This window comes from Leptonotus elevatus, chromosome 7 (genome assembly GCF_054856555.1).
Source record: "Leptonotus elevatus isolate MCC_2025b chromosome 7, RoL_Lele_1.0, whole genome shotgun sequence".
In the NCBI taxonomy this organism is placed as follows: domain Eukaryota; kingdom Metazoa; phylum Chordata; class Actinopteri; order Syngnathiformes; family Syngnathidae; genus Leptonotus; species Leptonotus elevatus.
This window is the reverse complement of record NC_141245.1, coordinates 2107880-2127019: the sequence shown is the minus strand read 5'-3', so window position 1 is coordinate 2127019 and position 19140 is coordinate 2107880. Positions and strand designations below refer to the sequence as shown.

General features: G+C 40.9%; 1 protein-coding gene across 1 annotated transcript; it reads left to right on the top strand.

Annotated features, from left to right (window-relative positions):
• Window positions 1–607: 607 nt before the first annotated feature.
• On the top strand, window positions 608–18436 carry LOC147170362 (galectin-9-like). Its single transcript, XM_086080844.1, has 8 exons — window positions 608–775; window positions 2868–2956; window positions 3077–3284; window positions 5316–5435; window positions 5524–5682; window positions 5912–6000; window positions 8776–8932; window positions 17936–18436. Exons 1-8 carry the CDS (start codon window positions 737–739, stop codon window positions 18080–18082), a joined length of 1008 nt encoding a protein of 335 aa, XP_085936970.1. The 5' UTR covers window positions 608–736; the 3' UTR covers window positions 18083–18436.
• The last annotated feature ends 704 nt before the right edge of the window (window positions 18437–19140 follow it).

Sequence of the window (19140 nt, the reverse complement as noted above, 5' to 3'; positions counted from 1 at the left end):
GTCACTTACCTTTGGGGCAAGTTGGCGAGAGTTTGCTTCCCCACCTGGGAGACCATATATGTGTGTGAGTGCACAAAAAAAAAATAAAAAAAAAAATATATATATATATATATATATATATATATATATATATATATATATATATATATGGCTGGGGAGGTTACACTTCAGGTACAAGTGCGTGATTCCAAATCAGACTTCTGTCACTTGAACCATGCAGCATAATTCGGCCTTTGGCATGCATGCCTTGTGTGACATTTTTGCAAATGTGATTAATTGTGGGTGGTTGGCCTCTGATCACAACTTGTGTGGGTCTTATTTCGTACTTTTTGCTTTAATAACTAATATTTTAAAAGGTTAAAAACGATCTCAAAACCAAAAAGGGGGTTGGGGGAATCCATACACACTCAAATGACGAGACATTGGTCACAAGGCTCAAGTTGATTTCACAACTGGCAATAAACTGTCAGATGATCTGGTGAGGTTAATGACACATTCAGCCTTTTTCGACTTCCAGTAAATAATACACGATAATTTTTTTGGGAGGGGTCTTGTCTTGACGTGTCTCTCACCTCAACATCCTTCCTAACCGAAAACAAAACTCTGCAAGACGTAGCCAGTCCCGCCCACTTAACACAAAATCGAAAGTTTTAAGCGGAATTAAAAGTTACGGTGCATAACGTCCCTCACTTCTCACAGCTACACGAAACGCAAACACCGCTGTATACCTTTTTGGATGATGGCTTTCCATCAACACATGCCGTTTTATAATCCGGTAAGATAATTCTGCTTTTGTTTGTTTATTTGCTCTGAGACACAATCTTTTCCTTTCCTCGTTGAGTACAGACAAGAGGGCTGGAGTTTGCTTGTCCCGTCACTTACTGTGGCTGTTAGCGGCTGCTCGTCGTAGTCTTATTTAAAATAGTCGCATGTCTGTGCGCCATCAGCACGTAGTTTGACAGTAAAATCTGATTTCGGTGTTTGTTTGTTGTTTTTTTTCTAAATGAAACGGGGGTTGGCATACCATTACGTTACGCATTAAAAAAAATGTTTCACGGTCCCAGGGGAAAAAAACATTCTGCCCCCCCCCCTTCCACACATCACATTCACATTTATTATACCTGTTAATATTTGATCTAACTCAATATGCAAAAAAAAAAACTTAAAAGAGAATCGAATCAATGGACTTGCAATTGCAGTTTGGTAGTTAATTATTTAACATCATTCCTATTAATTTTCTGTTACCTCGTTAGCCATTATAATAGCCGTACTTAAACTTTAAAATTTAAAACGGAAACCACAGGTAATGAAAAAGGATATAATTAAATATGATGAAAAAACACTGGTATGCCATTATTGCTTAATGACAATGGTGACAATGTAATTTACACTAGGGCAGGGGTGGTAACCTTAAATACTATAAAGAGCCATTTGAACAGACTACAGAAACACACGCACACACAGGGTGACACAAAACACGAGGATATGCAAGTGTCAGATAAGGGCACACCCGCCCGCCCAGTCGCCCACAGTCTCTGACGGGCTCTCACAGTGACCATGCAGTCAAAAAAAAAAAAAAAATATATATATATGGTACTTTTATTTTCAAAGTTTTTTTTTGTTAATGTGCTCACTTGTGGAGTCTAATACAAGTGAGGTGGTGAGCAAGAGCTACGAATTAGGTCTGCGATGTTGACCACTACAATATGTTTTCACTATATTTAGCGAATTCTCCTACCCCTCTATAAATAATTTTTCCAAAAGAGAGGTGTCGTAATGTTAGCAACGTAGCCTACTTATTCCCTGGCATAGTGGAGGAAAGAGGGCCAAGAGGATTTGGCCGCATGACACTGTATGCAAAGTCTACATTTTCACATGCTGTACGTATTGTGTGTAGCCTATTATAAATCATCGTGTGTAAAGTGTATATCATTGTTAAAATATTATACCTTCCCACTTATCTAGATATTTTGGAGTCCTGACTAAGACCAACTACAAGTTGTTGGTTGGGTGCATTATGCACAAAATTAATGTTATAATTGCCCCTTCAAGACCTTCAAGTATCTTGGGGTCTTGTTCACGGGTGAAGTACATCTATCGACTTTTAAAATTATAACATTAACTGCAGACTCCATTGTAGTGAAGAAGGAGCTGAGCCAACAGGCAAAGCTCTCAATTTACCGGTCGATCTATGTTCCTACCCTCACCTATGGTCACGAGCCGTGGGTCGTGACCGAAAGAACAAGATCCCGGATACAAGCGGCCAAAATGAGTTTCTTCTCCAGGGTGTCCGGGCTCTCCCTTAGAGATAGGGTGAGAAGCTCGGCCATCCGGGAGGGACTTAGAGTCGAGCCGCTACTCCTCCACGTTGAAAGGAGCCAGCTGAGGTGGCTCGGGCATCTGGTTCGGATCCCTCCTAGACTTCTCCTTGGAGAGGTGTTGAGGTGTCCCACTGGCGGGAGGCCCTGGGGACGACCCACGTCACGCCGGAGAGACTAAGTCTCTCGGCTGGCCTTGGAACACCTTGGGATGCCGCCGAAGGAGCTGGTTGAAGTGGCTGGTGAGAGGGAAGTCTGGATTTCCTGCCCCCGCGACCCAACAAGCGGTTGTAAATGGATGGATAGATGTACTTTTAATGACCACATATAATCTTGTCGAAATTTTTATTTCATAATTATAACAATACATACCACATATACACACGTGAAGGAATTTACTGAATCAAGACAACGTTTTTTTTCTTAATTCTAATTTGAGATAGGCATGTTGGCTTGGCCCTCAGCAAGCTTTCCAGTTTCTCATGTGGCCCCTTTGCAAATTAATCGCTCTTGCTTGGAATTTATTAAAATAAGTCCTTTCCTTTGTAGATAATTCCCTTCACTGGTTCCATCAGTGGTGGTCTACAGGAGGGCAAATCCATCACCATCAGTGGACGAGTCCAACCTGGAGCTGACAGGTCAAACCACTCCTTATTTCAGTATCTGCAATTTTCACCCATAAAAATACAGTTGTACAACGTAGTGTGTAAAACCTTTGTCGAGTGTTTATATTAATTGGAATGCTTTGTTATTTTTAGGTTCCATGTGAATTTACAGTGTGGCTCCAACGCAAATGCAGACATTGCGCTCCATTTTAACCCACGGTATGACAGTCATCCTGGCTATGTTGTCACCAATACCTTCCAAAATGGTCGCTGGGGTACAGAAGAAAGGAAGCAAAACTCACCTTTGACCACTGGCTCAGTCTTCAACCTGCTCATCACAGTCTCCAGGGATTCCTACCGGGTCTAGTATTTTGATCATTAAGTTGGCAAATCTGGTCAAAATATTCTCTCAGCAAAACAAGTGTACAAAGAAAGAAAGAGGCCTTTGATGCAATACCCAGCTCAAACTATGCAACTTTTTGGTCATTCACGACGGTCGCTCTGTCAAATTACCAGATAAATTCATTCTGTGTTCTGGTTCAGACAGTGGCCACTCTACAAATCTGAACAAACACTGACCAGACCCTGCCCGATTATTGTGTGTTGCAACTAGGGGTGTTAAAAAAAATCGTTTCGGCAATATATCGCGATATTACAGCGTGCAATTCTCGAATCGATTCGATATGCGGCTCAATCGATGTTTAAACATAATTTTTTAAATGAAAATATTCAACAAAACGTCCTACTTAGGGTTAGCGTTCACACGTCAAGCATGGAAACATTTTACAATTAATGGAACATTAAGCCTTAATATTTTTATTTCAATGCTGTTCAAACATGGAACAGATTGTTTGTTAAATACAGTGGCTCACAGTTATAAACCTGAAGTTTCAGACAAATAATACATTTTCATACAAATGTGTACATGTACAAGTTTACTGATTAGTATTTTCTAAATTTGAGTTTAAAAAAAATGCAATAATCAGCTTATAGATTCGTATCGAGATTAATTGGTATCAAATCGAATCGTTACCTATGAATCGTGATATGGATCGAATCGCCAGGTACTAGGCAATTCACACCCCTAGTTGCAACCAAGAGCACGGTCTGTCGGCACAGGTCGTCGAGAAGGTGGGACAAAAGGAAAAGAGGCATCAGGGAAACAGTTTGTGGGCACGCAGAACCACGGACATAAACGGTCCATGCCAGAGCGAGGCTCTGCAGGAACAACGAGCACATTCCGCACACCCCCGGCTCAACACTGTATACAGTTAAAGACAATGGCAGACTAAAAACATTTGCAGGGGCTCAGGGAGGGATGGAGGGGTAGTTAGCAACAGCGTGATCAAGTGTGTCAGTGCCAACAGAAATAAACGCAACTTCCGACTTTGATTTTTATTTATTTTTTTACATCGAACGCACGTGTTCTGAGAAAGTGCCAAGCCGGGATATTGGCTCAACATTTGAAAGAATGAGGAAAGTGAATGATAAACCAAACATGGATCTGTTATTTTAAAATCTCTTTACCACCCATAAGCAATAAGCGAAGTGCGCTTCTCGACTGCACGGTGCATTGTGGGTAGGCTAAACTACCATACGGTCATTGAAAATGAATTGGATCCAATGGAATGAGCTCTGATTTCTAACATTTCAACCACTGGAAAGTTGCTGTTTTTTATTTAATGTATTTTAAACATGCATAGCATGTGGTTTACTGACTTCGGGGGTTGACTTGCAAGCTTTAAGGTGTACAGTTACGCAAAGACTGTCACCACTCTAATCTCCGCCATTCAAATGACGGTTAGTTGGTAGTAGGGGTGTTAGAAAAAATCGATTCGGCAATATATCGCAATATTACAGCACGCAATTCTCGAATCGATTCAATATGCGGCCGAATCGATTTTTAAACATCAATTTTTGATGGAAATATTCAACAAAACGTCTTACTTAGGTTTAGGATTCACACATTAAGCATGGAAGAATGTTATATTAATGAACATTAAGACTTAATATTTTATTTCAGTGCTGTTCAAACAGGAAACAGACTTTTGTTTGTTAAATGCAGTGGCTCAATTAAAAAGCCAGAATTTTCAGATAAATAAATACATTTTCACACAGATCTTACATGTACAAGTTTACTGATTTGTATTTTCTAAATTTGAGTGAAAAAAATCGCGATAATAAATTTATAGATTTGTATCGGGATTAATCGGTATCGAATCGAATTGTGACCTATGAATCGTGATAGGAATCGAATCGGCAGGCAATTCACACCCCTAATTGGTAGCCTCGCTTTTTTCTTGACGCATGCGCAAAATGTAATGCACACTTCGCTTATTGTGTTACACTTGCATTACAATTGACTTCATAATTCCATATTTTATCTCTCTAGCTGAATGTCAATGGCGCTCACTTGATGGAGTATAGACATTGTATTCCATTTTGCCGAGTGGATACCATCTCAATTGTTGGAAAAGTCGACATTTCCTCCATTTCCTTCACTAGCTCTATGGTAACAATCAGTACTGATTAGTATGATGTAAAAATGTCATACATTTATGAAGACAGTGTCAATTATAATTATTTACGCTTCGCTCCAGTTCCCTGGACAACCAACGTTTCCCGGTCAGCCCACTTTTCCTCCTGTGCCTAGCTTTCCCTCACATGGAATGTATCCGAATCAGGCATTCCCACCATGTCCAGGATTTCCCCCGCAGTCTGGATTCCCCTCACAACCTGGATTTTGTCCCACAATCTATGTGAGTCTGTTAAAACTATTTTACACACATGTGCTGTTGCACACACAGTATTAAAGTCACTTTAATATATATATATATATATATATAAATCCAAATGGGAAAGTATGCTTTCGAGTCATGCAAGGCTTCTGTTCAGTGTAAAGTTTTACCCTTAAATAAGGGTAAAGAAACATGAATTCATTAAGCTTGTAATTGTGTTTTAACTATTGTTTAACTTATATGTGTATAGACTGTTCCATACAAGGCTGTCATCAATGGAGGATTCAAGGCTGGAAGGACCGTTACCATCCAAGGGACCGTTCATCCTAACGCCACAAGGTTGGGCATCATCATTTTTTAAGCTTAATTTCTGAACGAGTAAAAGATGAATTTAAAAATGACCATATAATGTCATTCATTGTGCACAGACTATTAACTTTTGCTGAACATGTTCACACTGAATTAATTGTTTTCAGAGAATATAATTTGTGAAATTGTAAATACATTTATTATAGCACTTTAAAAACCAAGACTTAATAAAAAAAAATAAAAAAAATCTGACCCACACACTGATAAAAACAAAGATTGCACAACACCGCCACTACCTTAATCGGGTAGCGGCATAGTGGTATTTTCCCCTAGTACTTTCTGGTTATGATATGGCATAATATGTAAGCAAGAAGTTCTGAGAATTGTTTGTTGGAGTCTATTTTGATTGTTTTGTTGGACAGTTGCATTTCACAGGAGAAATATTTTAGTCAAGGCTTTGATTCTAAATATACTTTCTATTGGATGATTTGATATTCATTCCAAGATTTTACTCAAATAAATATCTGTTACAAGCTTTGAAGAAAAAAGTAGAAGCAAAAGTAGAAACATTTGATTAATAGTGATTAATTATGGAAAATTGTGCGATTAATTAGTTAAAAAAATTTAATCATTAGACAGCACTAGATTAATGATGCCTTATGTGAAGTAGTATACAGAATACAATTACAGGGACCCTTTGAATCTGTATCAAATTTGCTCTGGAGAATGTTTCACTTTCAATTTGTTCGAAGTTTCCAAAAATTACATCTTTTCCGGAGTATAAACTTTTATATCATAACTAATGCTGTCAGGTGATAATTAAAAAAAATAATAATTACAGGATTTGTAATTAATTATTCTAATCAATCTATTTTAATCTCATATCTAATAAAGGTCCCCAAATAAAGAATTTGAATTCCAGGACATTACAAAATTGTAGTGCATGACTAATTAATGGAATGATAATGGATAGAAGAGTGCTTCATAAGTGCTTCATAAATGAAATTCAAAAGAAAACGTTCAAGCACATCAACAAACCAATTAGGCCATACATTATTTTAAAAGATAATCTAAACTTCAATTTTGTTAAAATTTTTGGGGAACAAACTTTAATCTAAACTTTCACAAGCTGTGGTCGGTGTATGGATGGCATGAGATGAACTGATAATAAATAGCTGTGATGGTTTTTGAGCTAAACTAACAAACTGGTAATCAGGAAAAGTTAGAGGTTAGAAGTAGAGGTTAAGAAAATCTAAAGCTACAATATCTGGGTCATAACAACTCAAACCCAAAAGACGAACTGGGGCTACAGTATCAACTCTAATCAAAACCCCATCTCAAGCTAGGTTATAGGATCTGACAACAGACAACTAACGCTATTTTTCTTTTTTACAAAAGGTACAAATCACTGCGTTCTTGTTAATAGTCCCGGCTTTGTTCTTTTTATAAATAAACTTGCGTTTAACCACTAGCACTACCGTCATTTTGAGCCTAATATAGTTATTACTTGCTGTTTTAAGTAGCTAATAAAATCCCTCTCTTGCTTTTCTGAGGCGGACGGGATTTCGATTATCAGGCTTGTACTGCCAAAAACGTCATGACTCCATCACATCGAGCAGCCCTTTTTCAATTTTTTTTTATATATATATATAAGCCTTTACTATACCTTGAAATCATCTGTCTCACGGAGGTCTTTGGGCGGCTGTATCTCCCGAACGGTATGCCCTACCGGGGTACCTAAGGGCATCGTTGGACTCGTCTCGACGACAGCTTTCTAACAATGTCTGTGCCATCGCTCCACGACATTGTGTTCCGCCATGGCGATCTAGCTTGTAGCCTACGTGATGAATGGCAGTTGCGGCAGCAATTAGGGAAGCCCAGCGCCGCAACCCCGCGGGTCCCGGCGAAGTGAAAGATGTACATTGAAAATAATAGAACCTTCAAAATAATGGCTTTGGGAGATATAGGTCCATATAAATTTGCCTCGCTCTCCTGGCTGTGCTGCACTCGCGTCCATGTCTGCTGTTGTCAATGTTCGTAGTGGCTAGTAGTGCTACCCTGTAGTGGCGCGCCTCTGCCGCCCTTGATGGGCCAAATTGCGCATTGACTTGCCACTCGCAATCAATTGCGTTATTTTTATTAACGCACTAATTTGCGTGTAATTAATTAATCTAGATTAACGCATTAAAGTGACAGCCTTAATCATAACACTTTTTCTAATGTGCATGTAATGAGTCGTCTCATTTAAATACAATAATTATTTGTCATATAAAAGCGTGGGGGGGGGAAACACACAAATACAGTAAGATGTTTCTTGTGCGACTTCTAGACCATAATTTCCTTACAATGTTGGTTGGTTCGAAATGCTGCACTGCTAATCTGGTTAATTTTCAAAATATAATTTTATTATGCTGTGCTATGATTTGGAATTATATGACATGATATGATCTCTTCTGAAAGTAGGCCACATGGTTATTTATTATGTGTATTTGTTAACATTAAATTGCTTATCATCTAAAAATAGACTACACATAGACTGCCGTCCAAATATATTTGGAACTTCTAAAAGTGGAGTCTGACCACACTATAGGCTACAAAAGAATGCAACTGACAAATATCATGTTCAGTTTTTTGTTTTATTGTTTAATGGACAGACGCACCAGTCTATAGATATATCCATATCCATAGATTTTATATCTCCTGTTCTGTTCTAGATCTGGCTGTTAAACAAATGACCAGAAGTCATATGTGGAGATAACATACAATGTCCATTAAAATGAAAAATTTCCCTGTTTTTCATCTCAGATTCGATGTCAATCTGAACCAACACGCTGGCACTGCTCTACACTATAATCCACGTTTTAACGAGAACGTTGTGGTTCGAAACACCAAGCAGGGGCAGCAATGGGGCTCAGAGGAGCGTGGTGGCCCAATGCCCTTTCACAAGGGACAGCCTTTCACGGTATGTCACTCCAATGTTATGCGTCCATAGGTTTTCTATCATCTGTATAATATATCATGTAACTGTAAATACTGTATATACGAGGTGCCTTCAATAAATTTTCAGACTTTTTTTTGTAAAGGCATTTATAATTATTGTAGACTCTTGAAATTGTAGTATGTTCTAATTGTACATCTGACGAGATGGCTGACCCAGTTTGATTCTGTCTAGGTTCAACGGGACAGCTGCAGCAGGACTTTGAACACATCCTACTCTACCCTGCTTGTCACAGCTGAGGTTTTTTGATAATGCAGTGTGGTCGAGGGCACATTGGAAGACCCTTTTGCATGGGTCGATCATCGGTTTTTGAGTAGCACAAATGTGAGTGATGATGAGAGGTGTGGGAGGAGTAGAGAAGTTAGAACACCAGAGTTGGTGGAGGAAATCCGTAAATTTATGGATGAGGACCGTCGTGTGTCTATAAAGACGATAAGTACACAGTCTGATGTCAGTGTGGGAACTGTACACACAATTATTCATGAGGAACTGAAAATGCGGAAGATGTACGTGATATACTCCAACTCTGGTATTCTGACTTCCCTACTCCTCCCACACCTCTCATTGACCTCACAGACTCTCTGCCTTCCTTGAATCGCTTGTGCCACTCAAAAAACGATGATCGACCCATGCAAGAGGGTCCATAAGCAGTCTGAAGGACGGCATTTTCCAAAAACTGTGATGAACAGGGTTTAGTAGGGTGTGTTCAAAGTCATGCTGCAGCTGTCCCATTCAATCTAGAAAGATCAAACTATCGTCAGATGTACAGTTATTATAACATACTACAATGTCAAGAGATAATTATAAATACCTCTACAAAAAAGCCCAGAAACTTACTATATATATATATATATATATATATATATATATATATATATATATATATATATATTAGAGCTGTCAAACAATTACATTTTAAATCAGATTAAGCACATCTTAAAATTTTGAGTAATCACGAATAATCGCTTAATTAAAAAGGCTTTTTTATGAAAAAATTTTGCCCGCCAAATTTAAATAGCACCTATTATGTGTTAATTTTTTTCGACATTTAAAAGGAACCCCGAATGTAATGACAAGTTTGCTCTATATTACTTATTTGGTTGTTACCAACATAACTATGAGATTCATTTTTCAAAAATCATTTCCAGTTTAATACATTTTGTAGAAACTTTATTTGGACGTACGCCGCCATTGTTATTTACGTTATAACGCATTCAGTACGTAGTAGGGGGGTGTGAATTGCCTAATACCTGGCAATTTGATCTGTATCACGATTCATGAGTCATGAATCAATTCAATACTGATTCATCCCGATACGAATCGGTCCCATAGTCAAAGGTCCCATAGTGTGAGAATGCACTTTAGTGGGGTTGTCTATCAATAATATGCAAACCCCCGGCCTGTCTACAATCCAACCAGGTATGAAAAAAGTCCATCTGCGACTTCTTTAGCATTCTCCTCCTTTCTAAAATGTGTGCTTCAAACGAGCACATTGAACTTCCGTGACTTTTTTTTTTTTTTTTTTTTTTTTTTTTTTTTTTTTTAGAGCTCAGTATTGTTCATTCGGAAATGTCATCATCATTGCTCTTTTTTTTTTTTTTTTTTTTTTTAAATATATATATATATATATATACACATATATACATACATATATACATATATACATACATACATACATACCTTTTTTTTTTTTTTTTTTTGTGTGTGTGGGTGAGTATGTGTGTGTGCGTGCGTGCGTGCGTGTGTTTGTTAGCTCACCAGAAAACCTATTAGAAAAAAAAAAATCTTATACCGTTCACCTAAATCGAACACCAGGAGACCCGAGGGGACCGAAGAAAACCAAGGAAGGTGAAATCCAGCACCGACCAGACACCCCCCACCAGAACTCCTCCCCAGCCCAAGAAACATCCAGACCCCAACAAATCCAAAAAACATAAAGTCAGGGAGGCCTCAAGAGACCAACGGAGAGACCGAGAAAAGGAAGGAAGGACAGACGAAGCCGCGTGAGATCCGAGACACCAGCCTCCACCGATTCAATAACCTGAGGAGGAAACAGATTGTGTCTGAGTTTCGGTAGATGCTGGTGTGGTGGATCTGGCATGCATGAAAATCTCCACCAAAGAGGGGAGCCGTCGACCCCCGCCGGAACAGAGCAAGCGCAACACCTCAGGGCCCCCCAGGCCGCGGCAGCGCCAAAGGACGACCCCCGGGCCCCACCAGGGCCACCGGCCGGAGAGCAAACCCAGGAGCAGGAGCGCCCCCCGCCCCAACACGGCCCGCGCCCCCGGCCCAACGCAGCAGGACGGGGCACTGCAGGCCCACCAGGCACCCCACCGGCCCCCAACCCCCGCCCCCCCCACCACCCCCCGCCCCCCATCCACCCCCCGCCACCCACCCCAACCCAGCCCCAGCCGCCCCCATGCCCCCAATCCCCCAGACACCCCCCACCCCCAGCACCCCCCCACCCCGCAACCCCCACCACCGCCCCCCCCAACAAAGCCGCCCCCCCCCCCCCGACCCCACCCCGACCAACCGGCAGCCCCCCAACCCCCGACCCCCAGCCCCCGGGGACCACCCGCACCCAGGCACCGGCGCCGAAGAGGGGCCGGACAGCGGAGCGGAGAGGGCAGCCGCGCCCACCCCACCCCCCGCCGTGTGGAAGGACGGAACACCGGGGGCAGAAGGGGGAGATGGGGGCACCGGAGGGCGGCCGACACCCCCGAACCCCAGGCCCAGCGGGGGAAGGCCCCGGTCGTCACCCCAGCGTTCTTTGTGAAAATTAACCCCTGTTACTGAGTCCGCCAGCTCGCGGACTGGCGAACTCTACCCCTAAACCGTGAATGTGACCCCACCCAGTGTATATACAAGTGTGTGTGTGTGGTGCATTAAAATTAGGAGCAGGTGAACCGGAGCCGATGGAAATGATATTCCCACGCTCCGATCCACCCGCCACCCAAGCATGTTGCTGAGTGTATGTGGTGCATTAAAAAAAATAGATAGGGCGGGGGGGGGGGGGGGGCGGGTGGCGACACGGACAGGGGACCGCAGCACTGCTCTATACTGCGGCCCCCAACCGATGGCACCCCCACAAGCCCCCAAGCCCCCCCCCCCCCACCCACAAGTTGTGTGGTGTATTAAAATTGGAGGGGAGTTGTAGGGTGAAGACGGTGTTTCCACCCTACCCCACCCCCCAAAGTGTGTTATGTGCCCTATATGTCTATAAAAGTGTATTGTGCAAACCTAGTGTAGTGAGTTAAGAGGTGTGACCAGCGGGGCCCCCCCCAACCGGGCGGGGGCAGGAGGCGCCCCGGCCCACCAAGCCCCCACCCACCCCACCAGGACCCCGGCGGGCATATGGGACCCGTCCGGCGGGGCGATAGGGCTCGCCCCCCGGATACTGGGTCCCGCCCGAGGTGTCAGGACGCCCACCGGAGCGGGGCGGGCACGACACCAAACCCCAGCCACCCCCGCCGGCCCCCATAGCACCGAGACCCGGGCCATGGATGGAGCCCCCGGCCCAGGGGAGGGGAAGGAAGGCGTACCGGGGAAGGGGAAGGGAGGAGGGAAGGGGACGACAAGAAGGGCAGGGGGCAGCGGCAGGGACGCAAGGAGAGGGGGAGAGGAGGAGGAAGGGCGACGAGGGAGAGGGGACAGGGAGGCGGAGGACGGGCGGGGAGAGGCGAGGAGGGAGAGGCAGCAAGGGGGAGGAAGGGGGAGGGGAGAGGGAACCACCGGGCACCCCGGCGGCCCACAGGCCCCGAACCGCGTCGCCGGGCCCAGAGCGACGGACCGCGCCGGAACGGCGCCGCCCCCGACACCAGGGAAAGCCCCGCACCGCAGCACCCCCCAAGAGACCCAGGGAACGGCCAAGACGCAGCCGCCACCCAGCAGCCAACAGAGGGGCAGACCCGCCCACTCCCCGCCAGGGGGGACAGCACCCACAGAATTAACCCACTGGCATGCCGTGAATCCGAATATCAACCCCTGGTGCCCATCGGAGGTGAATCCGCTCGATCCCGCTGGCAGCAGCCGGGTTCCTGACTATGGAAACACAACCATTAGTTACAAATTGCCTAATACAGAAACATCAATGCCAGTTATAACGCTGCTGTGGCTCTCGCTAACAGGCAGAATTAAAATCCAAGTTTAGGTTAAAAAATTCTATATACGTAGACCATGTTTCTTTAAATTTTGACATTTGGTTTTTATTTGAGGCAGATATTTTTTCCATTAAAATATGATTTATGAGGAGGTTAGACCATTGGTCGATATTCAAAGTTTGTTTATTTTTCCAGTTAACAAGAATTGTTTTTTTTGCGATAGTAAGGGCTACAAGTATAGATTGAAATTGTTTATGTGGTAAGTCAATTGTTGTTAAGTCACCTAGCAAACACAAGTTTGGAGAGAACGGTATCCTACAGTCCAAGACAGCGGAAAGTTTTTCTAAGACTTTAGTCCAGAAACACATAACCGGAGTACATAACCATAAAGCATGAAAATAAGTGTCTGTAGTGTTTTGTAAACACTGGAGACAAATGTCGGAGTCTGAGAGTCCCATTTTCTTCATCATATATTGAGTAATGTATGTTCTGTGAATAATTTTATATTGGATAAGTTGTAAATTTGTGTGTTTTGTCATTTTAAAAACATTTTCACAAACTTGAATCCAAAAGACAGATTCCGGAGCTATAGACAAGTCTGTTTCCCATTTTGAGATGGGTAAAGACGTTTTATCAGTATATGAAAGTAACTTATATATTTTTGAGAGTTTTTTTGTTGTTGTTGGAGAAAGCTTGGTAATATCTTTAGCTAAAACAGGCGGTTGGAGCGTACCCTGGAGTGTTGGAATTTGTTTCTTTATCATACTTTTAACTTGCAAATAATGTAAAAAGTTTCCGTTTTTTATTTTATATTTTTGGAGCAAGGATGTATATGATATAAACATATTATCTGAGAAGAGATGGTGGAGATGTGTAATTCCTTTCTGCTCCCACACATTCAAATAAAACGATTGGTTGTTAATTTGAAAGTCGGGGTTATGCCATAGGGGAGAACTTCCGTGACTTAATGACGTCAAAAAGACACGGAAGTGCACTCGACCCGGCCCCCTTAGGTTAGTAGCACCTCTGGTAAAGTTTGTCACGCCCACTGAAATTCGAGAAGCTGGCTCCTCCTTTCTTTTTCTCCCCGTGCTCGCAAATGCTCCGTAGAGAGGGGAAACAATGATCAAGAAAAAGTGGTTGGTTCCTTCGTCCCAAGTCTTTGAGAAGACAGTGGGTTAATTTTATTTTTGAAGGATGTGTACTGACATTATTTCTCAAAGGACTGTTTTGTTAGTGAAAGCCTGTTCAGAGCTGGATTTGCAACACGTTTAAACATAATAGATCGGTCCCAACAGTGTGACACGACTGCAAATGGTAAAGATGTAAGTTTAACATTTTTTATTTAGTCTTCCTTCCTACCCTTTCTAATAAAAGATGTGCACCTTCTACCATATTACTGGTGTATTTTTAGTGCCTAAAGTGGGAGCTACATTTGTCCTGTGGAGGTTGTTTGGTTACAAGAGGTCAGATATGATCAAGCAGACGGTGGTTGGATAATATGAAGCGGTTGCGTATTGTTTTGTCAAAATACAATCCGCGGTGTTTAATTTGCCGTGACTGGCAACTGGCCACCTAGTTGACATGACTTTGTGATGCTAACCGGCTGCTAAATCGACAAGACGGCTTGCACGTTGCGACCGCGCAGTGGCCTAAATGTGCACATTTGTGTTATTCATAACCACTTGTAAATGTCTACAAGCATTCACGGGAAACCGAAGATATTCACGGCAAAATAACGTTCGCGGGAGATTTGCCGGTTACGGCAAAATAACCATTGCCTAAAAAATCTCAAACAAATGCTACAACATAGTCTCTGCAGTAACGTTATGCTACTTTTTCTTATGGTAAAACGTTATGCCACTTTTCCACATATTAAAATAGTTCTCAAATGTGTAAAATACATGTCTGTATTTTTCTTTTCTTCTGCTCCCATGGCCAGTCATTTCCATTCAGCATTAGCACATGACTACCATGACTGAAATCACTGCCCCTTCAAGAGAGAAGACCTAGACGTGGCCTGGTGCAGCTATTTACATAAAAGTGATACACCTTTGAACAGAGCGTTTTTTGGCTGATTTATGGACAGCAAAAATATTAGATCCAATGTCAATTTTGATGAATGCATGTCACAAAGATGTCTTTTACACATTTGAAAACTATTTTATTTTGTGGAAAAGTTGAATAATATGAGACATTTAAAATGGAAAAAAAAGTTTGACATGAACAAATATTCTGAGTGTCATACGCAAACATTTAATACATGCTTTACTTTAATGCACGTAGTTATGTTTATTGCTCAAACACAACCGTTGCTACCTTTAATGTAACCATCCGTTGTCAGCTAAAGGATAATCTGCGGTCAAAATTACTAGTGTGATTAATCTGCTTTAATACACAATTAATGCGCACATTTTTTGTGACTAATGAATTAGTTAACGCTTTAACTTTGACAGCACTAATCTATATATATATATATATATATATATATATATATATATATATATATATATATATATATATAATTGAAATTTATTGAAATATTTATTTATTTGGGTACATTTATGCTGTTATTTTTGCCTCTTTTTTTTTTTTATATTTGAGTAAATAAAACAGCTCTTCCTTTCATTCAACACAATTTAATACATTTTTAAACAAAATTTGGTAAATTATAGAAACATACCATGATAAGTTAAAAAAATTTTTTTTGAACTTTTCCTTTTAATTCTTCTTTGCAAGTCAGTGTCCTATAACTGGTAAGCTATTTTTAGAACAGACCACAGTTAGTCAAATTGTGCCTGCGTGGGTTTACTCTGGGTACTCCGGTTACCTCCCACCTTCCAAAAACATGCATGGTAGGCCAATTGACCACTCTAAATTGTCCGTAGGTGTGATTGTGTGTGTGTTGTTCGTCTATGTGTGCCCTGAGATTGGCTGGCGACCAGTTCGGGGTGTAGCTAGGGGTGTGCTAAAAAAATCGATACGCCAATGTATTTTTGCGGGCCTCTTTACAATACACGTATCGGTAGCAGGCGTCAGAATCGATATAGCACATTCATTTGTAAATACTGTTGGCAGTTAACCACTCGCAGGGCTGTGCTGCAACAGCCTCTGAAGTTAATTGATTCAATTAAGTGCACGTGCAAGTTTGCACATGCACTTAATTGCAAAGCAGCAGCAGGAGGAGAGAGTGGGCAGAGCAGAGAAAAGAGACAGTAGTCAGGTTTCCATCCAAATGTTTCGAAATGTTAATGCGAATTTTGTGAAAATGACATGCGACTTATGCCCGTTTCCATCTACTCTTCTTTTGCTAATATGCGCCGCGAGATGACGTTGTAGTGACGGAATTTTGGGGCAATGGGGAGTTCCAGGTGTGAATGTTGGTTTTGACTGACTGAACGGAAGTAGTTTGTCTTGTTGGCTTCCCTCCCGCATGTAAGTGAAGTGTGTTGTTACATTGAGAGCTGATGTTAATAAAGCCATCTAAAATTACTTTTTTTAAATTTTATTTCTGCTGTTTACATTCAGATTATTTTTTGCAATTCTTGAAAATTCAAATAAAAATAGGTGGATGAAAACCCACCTACTGGTGCCTTGCAGACAGTTTACTTAATCCCCCCCAAAAAAAGTGTACACGTGTAGGTGTCCCACGAATTCAAGTCTGTTCTAAAAATAGCTCACCAGTGATTGGACACTGTCAGGTTCAAGCAACCTAGAACATTTAAAAATACACAGACACAAGGATGAGAAGACAAGTCTTTTGGGTTTCTTACTCGCGAGGAGAGCAGAGAGGTGTCCAGTCAGACTCCTCAAACCACTCTGGCCACTCTCTGTCTCCCGCTTTTTTAATTTTGGGGTGCTTTCTGAATCACATGAGTGCGTTGCACCTCTAAAGGGGTGGGGAAACACATGATGCAACGCTGCATTGTCTCAAAATAACACATTTGTCTGATTGTTTGTATGCAAGTATAAGCATGTTTTTATATGTCAACTGTCACCGAAAATGTAATCATCCTCCTTGTGATTGGGCGCAGTTCCTGTTTCCTTGCTGTCCCAGGCTGTGTGACTCATCAAAAACAGTCAACACAATCTAGTGATCTTTGAGCCATTTGATTAGTAAGCTCATCCAAAGTTCACATTAGTAGCAAATATATAACTTATATACACTTTTATTGTAACAGACATTGTGTCTTGCTAAGAAAAATTAAAACAGAGGAAGACTATCAACATTTATTTATTTATTTAAACTTAACATGTTTCTTAATGTACCAATTTTCCTATATTTAAAAAAACCCCGAAATAGAATGTATTAAATGAAAAAAAAATGGTTTTTATTTCCCAAATCTTTCAAATAAGCACATTTCAGAGCTGTAATTATGTATGTAAGTATGATATTTTTACTCATATTGGCTCATGTCTATTTGTAAAGTTTCCCGGTGTGTCTGTGAAAGTGGCACCTTGCTCTGCAATGCACGCGCATTTAGACCACGCATGCCAGAAGAGCTGCTAACAAAAACATTTTTGCCATCCAGCATAATAAACATCATTTAGATATACATATGGCTCTTATAATAAAAATGCATGTAAAGCAATGTTAAATGTCGGGATACGTATCGCCTTAACCCTTTTAGTACTATTATCATAGCAGTTTGCCTGTTTTTAGGGGAGTTTTCTCTCGTAGTAAAGCTCCGCTCCTCCGCTTTCAGATATGTTGCGAGCGCAAATGGTACTATTGCTACTACTCATGCATCTTATCTACATTTGCCATGTCAGTGGTGATTTGCAATGCAGTCATCAAGTTCATTCCCATTTTGAAAATATAAATTTTACTGTGTGACTGAAAAATAATAATACTGTTTTCATTCAGCTGACCATCTGTTGTGAGAATCACTCCTTCAGGATTGTGGCCAACGGAATGCAAGCTCATACCTTCAGGCACCGTTTCACTCACCTGCATCACATTTCCGAGCTGGAGATCAACGGTGACATCAGCATCACCTCAGTTCATGTCTAGAGATTCAAAAAAGGGATGCCCTCAAATATCATTTATATTCTCATTTATTATTTTCATATATACTTACTCAATTAACATAAATAACATGTATCATAACAATCAGCAAAATAAAGTATTTGTTAAAAAACAAGAAGTACAAGTTTTCCAAACTCTGTCTAAATTCCTGACTGGATGATGCTATAAAAGTCACAAAATAATCAAAAGTAGATTTGTTAGTGGTTTTACTGTGGGTCAGAGTGAGTTTTAGAAGTTCTTTCATATCGTTTTCCAGTGTTTTTCCTTTTCATGTGTACAATCATTATTCATTTGTGATAAATTGTAATGAATAAATAAATAAAAGTTTGGTTTGATGCAGTTCTTTTGTGCTGAGAAAGATATAGATAAAAGATAAGAAAAATATGATGCAGGTAGACATAAAGACAATTTTTCAGGAGACATCTTCTTGAGCACTGGATGACTTTTATGTTAAATTTCATTTGATCATTAACAACAATCCACTAGTTATTAAAACAAGGTAATATCATATATCTGGTTTTCAGTTTAAACTGTAGTATACTGCTGGCGTCGGCCCAACACATTGTGCCTCCAAAATCGTCACTTTTCAGGAGACCCAAAAAATTGCATGCTTGTTCAACCATTAACATTGTATCATTAAAGACAGCAAGCCATTTTCAACACTTAAGATTAGTCAATTATTCATGAAAATGACACCCACATGTGTGAACTGACTAAAAATATAGAATTATGAAAAATATAAAATTTGCCAACATGTGACTTATGATGTTTCGGCCCAATGCTAGCGATATCCAATTACAGCTTTCTAGTTTAATGGTACTTTTCTGAATTTTATAAATGTTATTTACTGTACACAATTGGGGTGAAAAAAAGCATTTGAAAGAAAACACTGTTTTCTGGGTTTGGGCCGCAAACTGAGCCATGAATGGTCATTACCTGTTTCCTCAGCACGTGATATTATCTTCAGTCGACAGTAAATGACAAAATCTGTTTTTAAAGGTATTAATTGTTCATGAAAAACGATGAAGTTATCACATTAATCA

What these genes read in the sequence shown, in the direction of transcription:
- LOC147170362 (XM_086080844.1), top strand. Translation starts at nt 737, where the DNA reads ATGATGGCTTTCCATCAACACATGCCGTTTTATAATCCG. An exon ending in ACATGCCGTTTTATAATCCG is followed by an intron (nt 776 to 2,867) that starts GTAAGATAATTC and finishes TTTCCTTTGTAG; the next exon opens with ATAATTCCCTTCACTGGTTC. An exon ending in GTCCAACCTGGAGCTGACAG is followed by an intron (nt 2,957 to 3,076) that starts GTCAAACCACTC and finishes TGTTATTTTTAG; the next exon opens with GTTCCATGTGAATTTACAGT.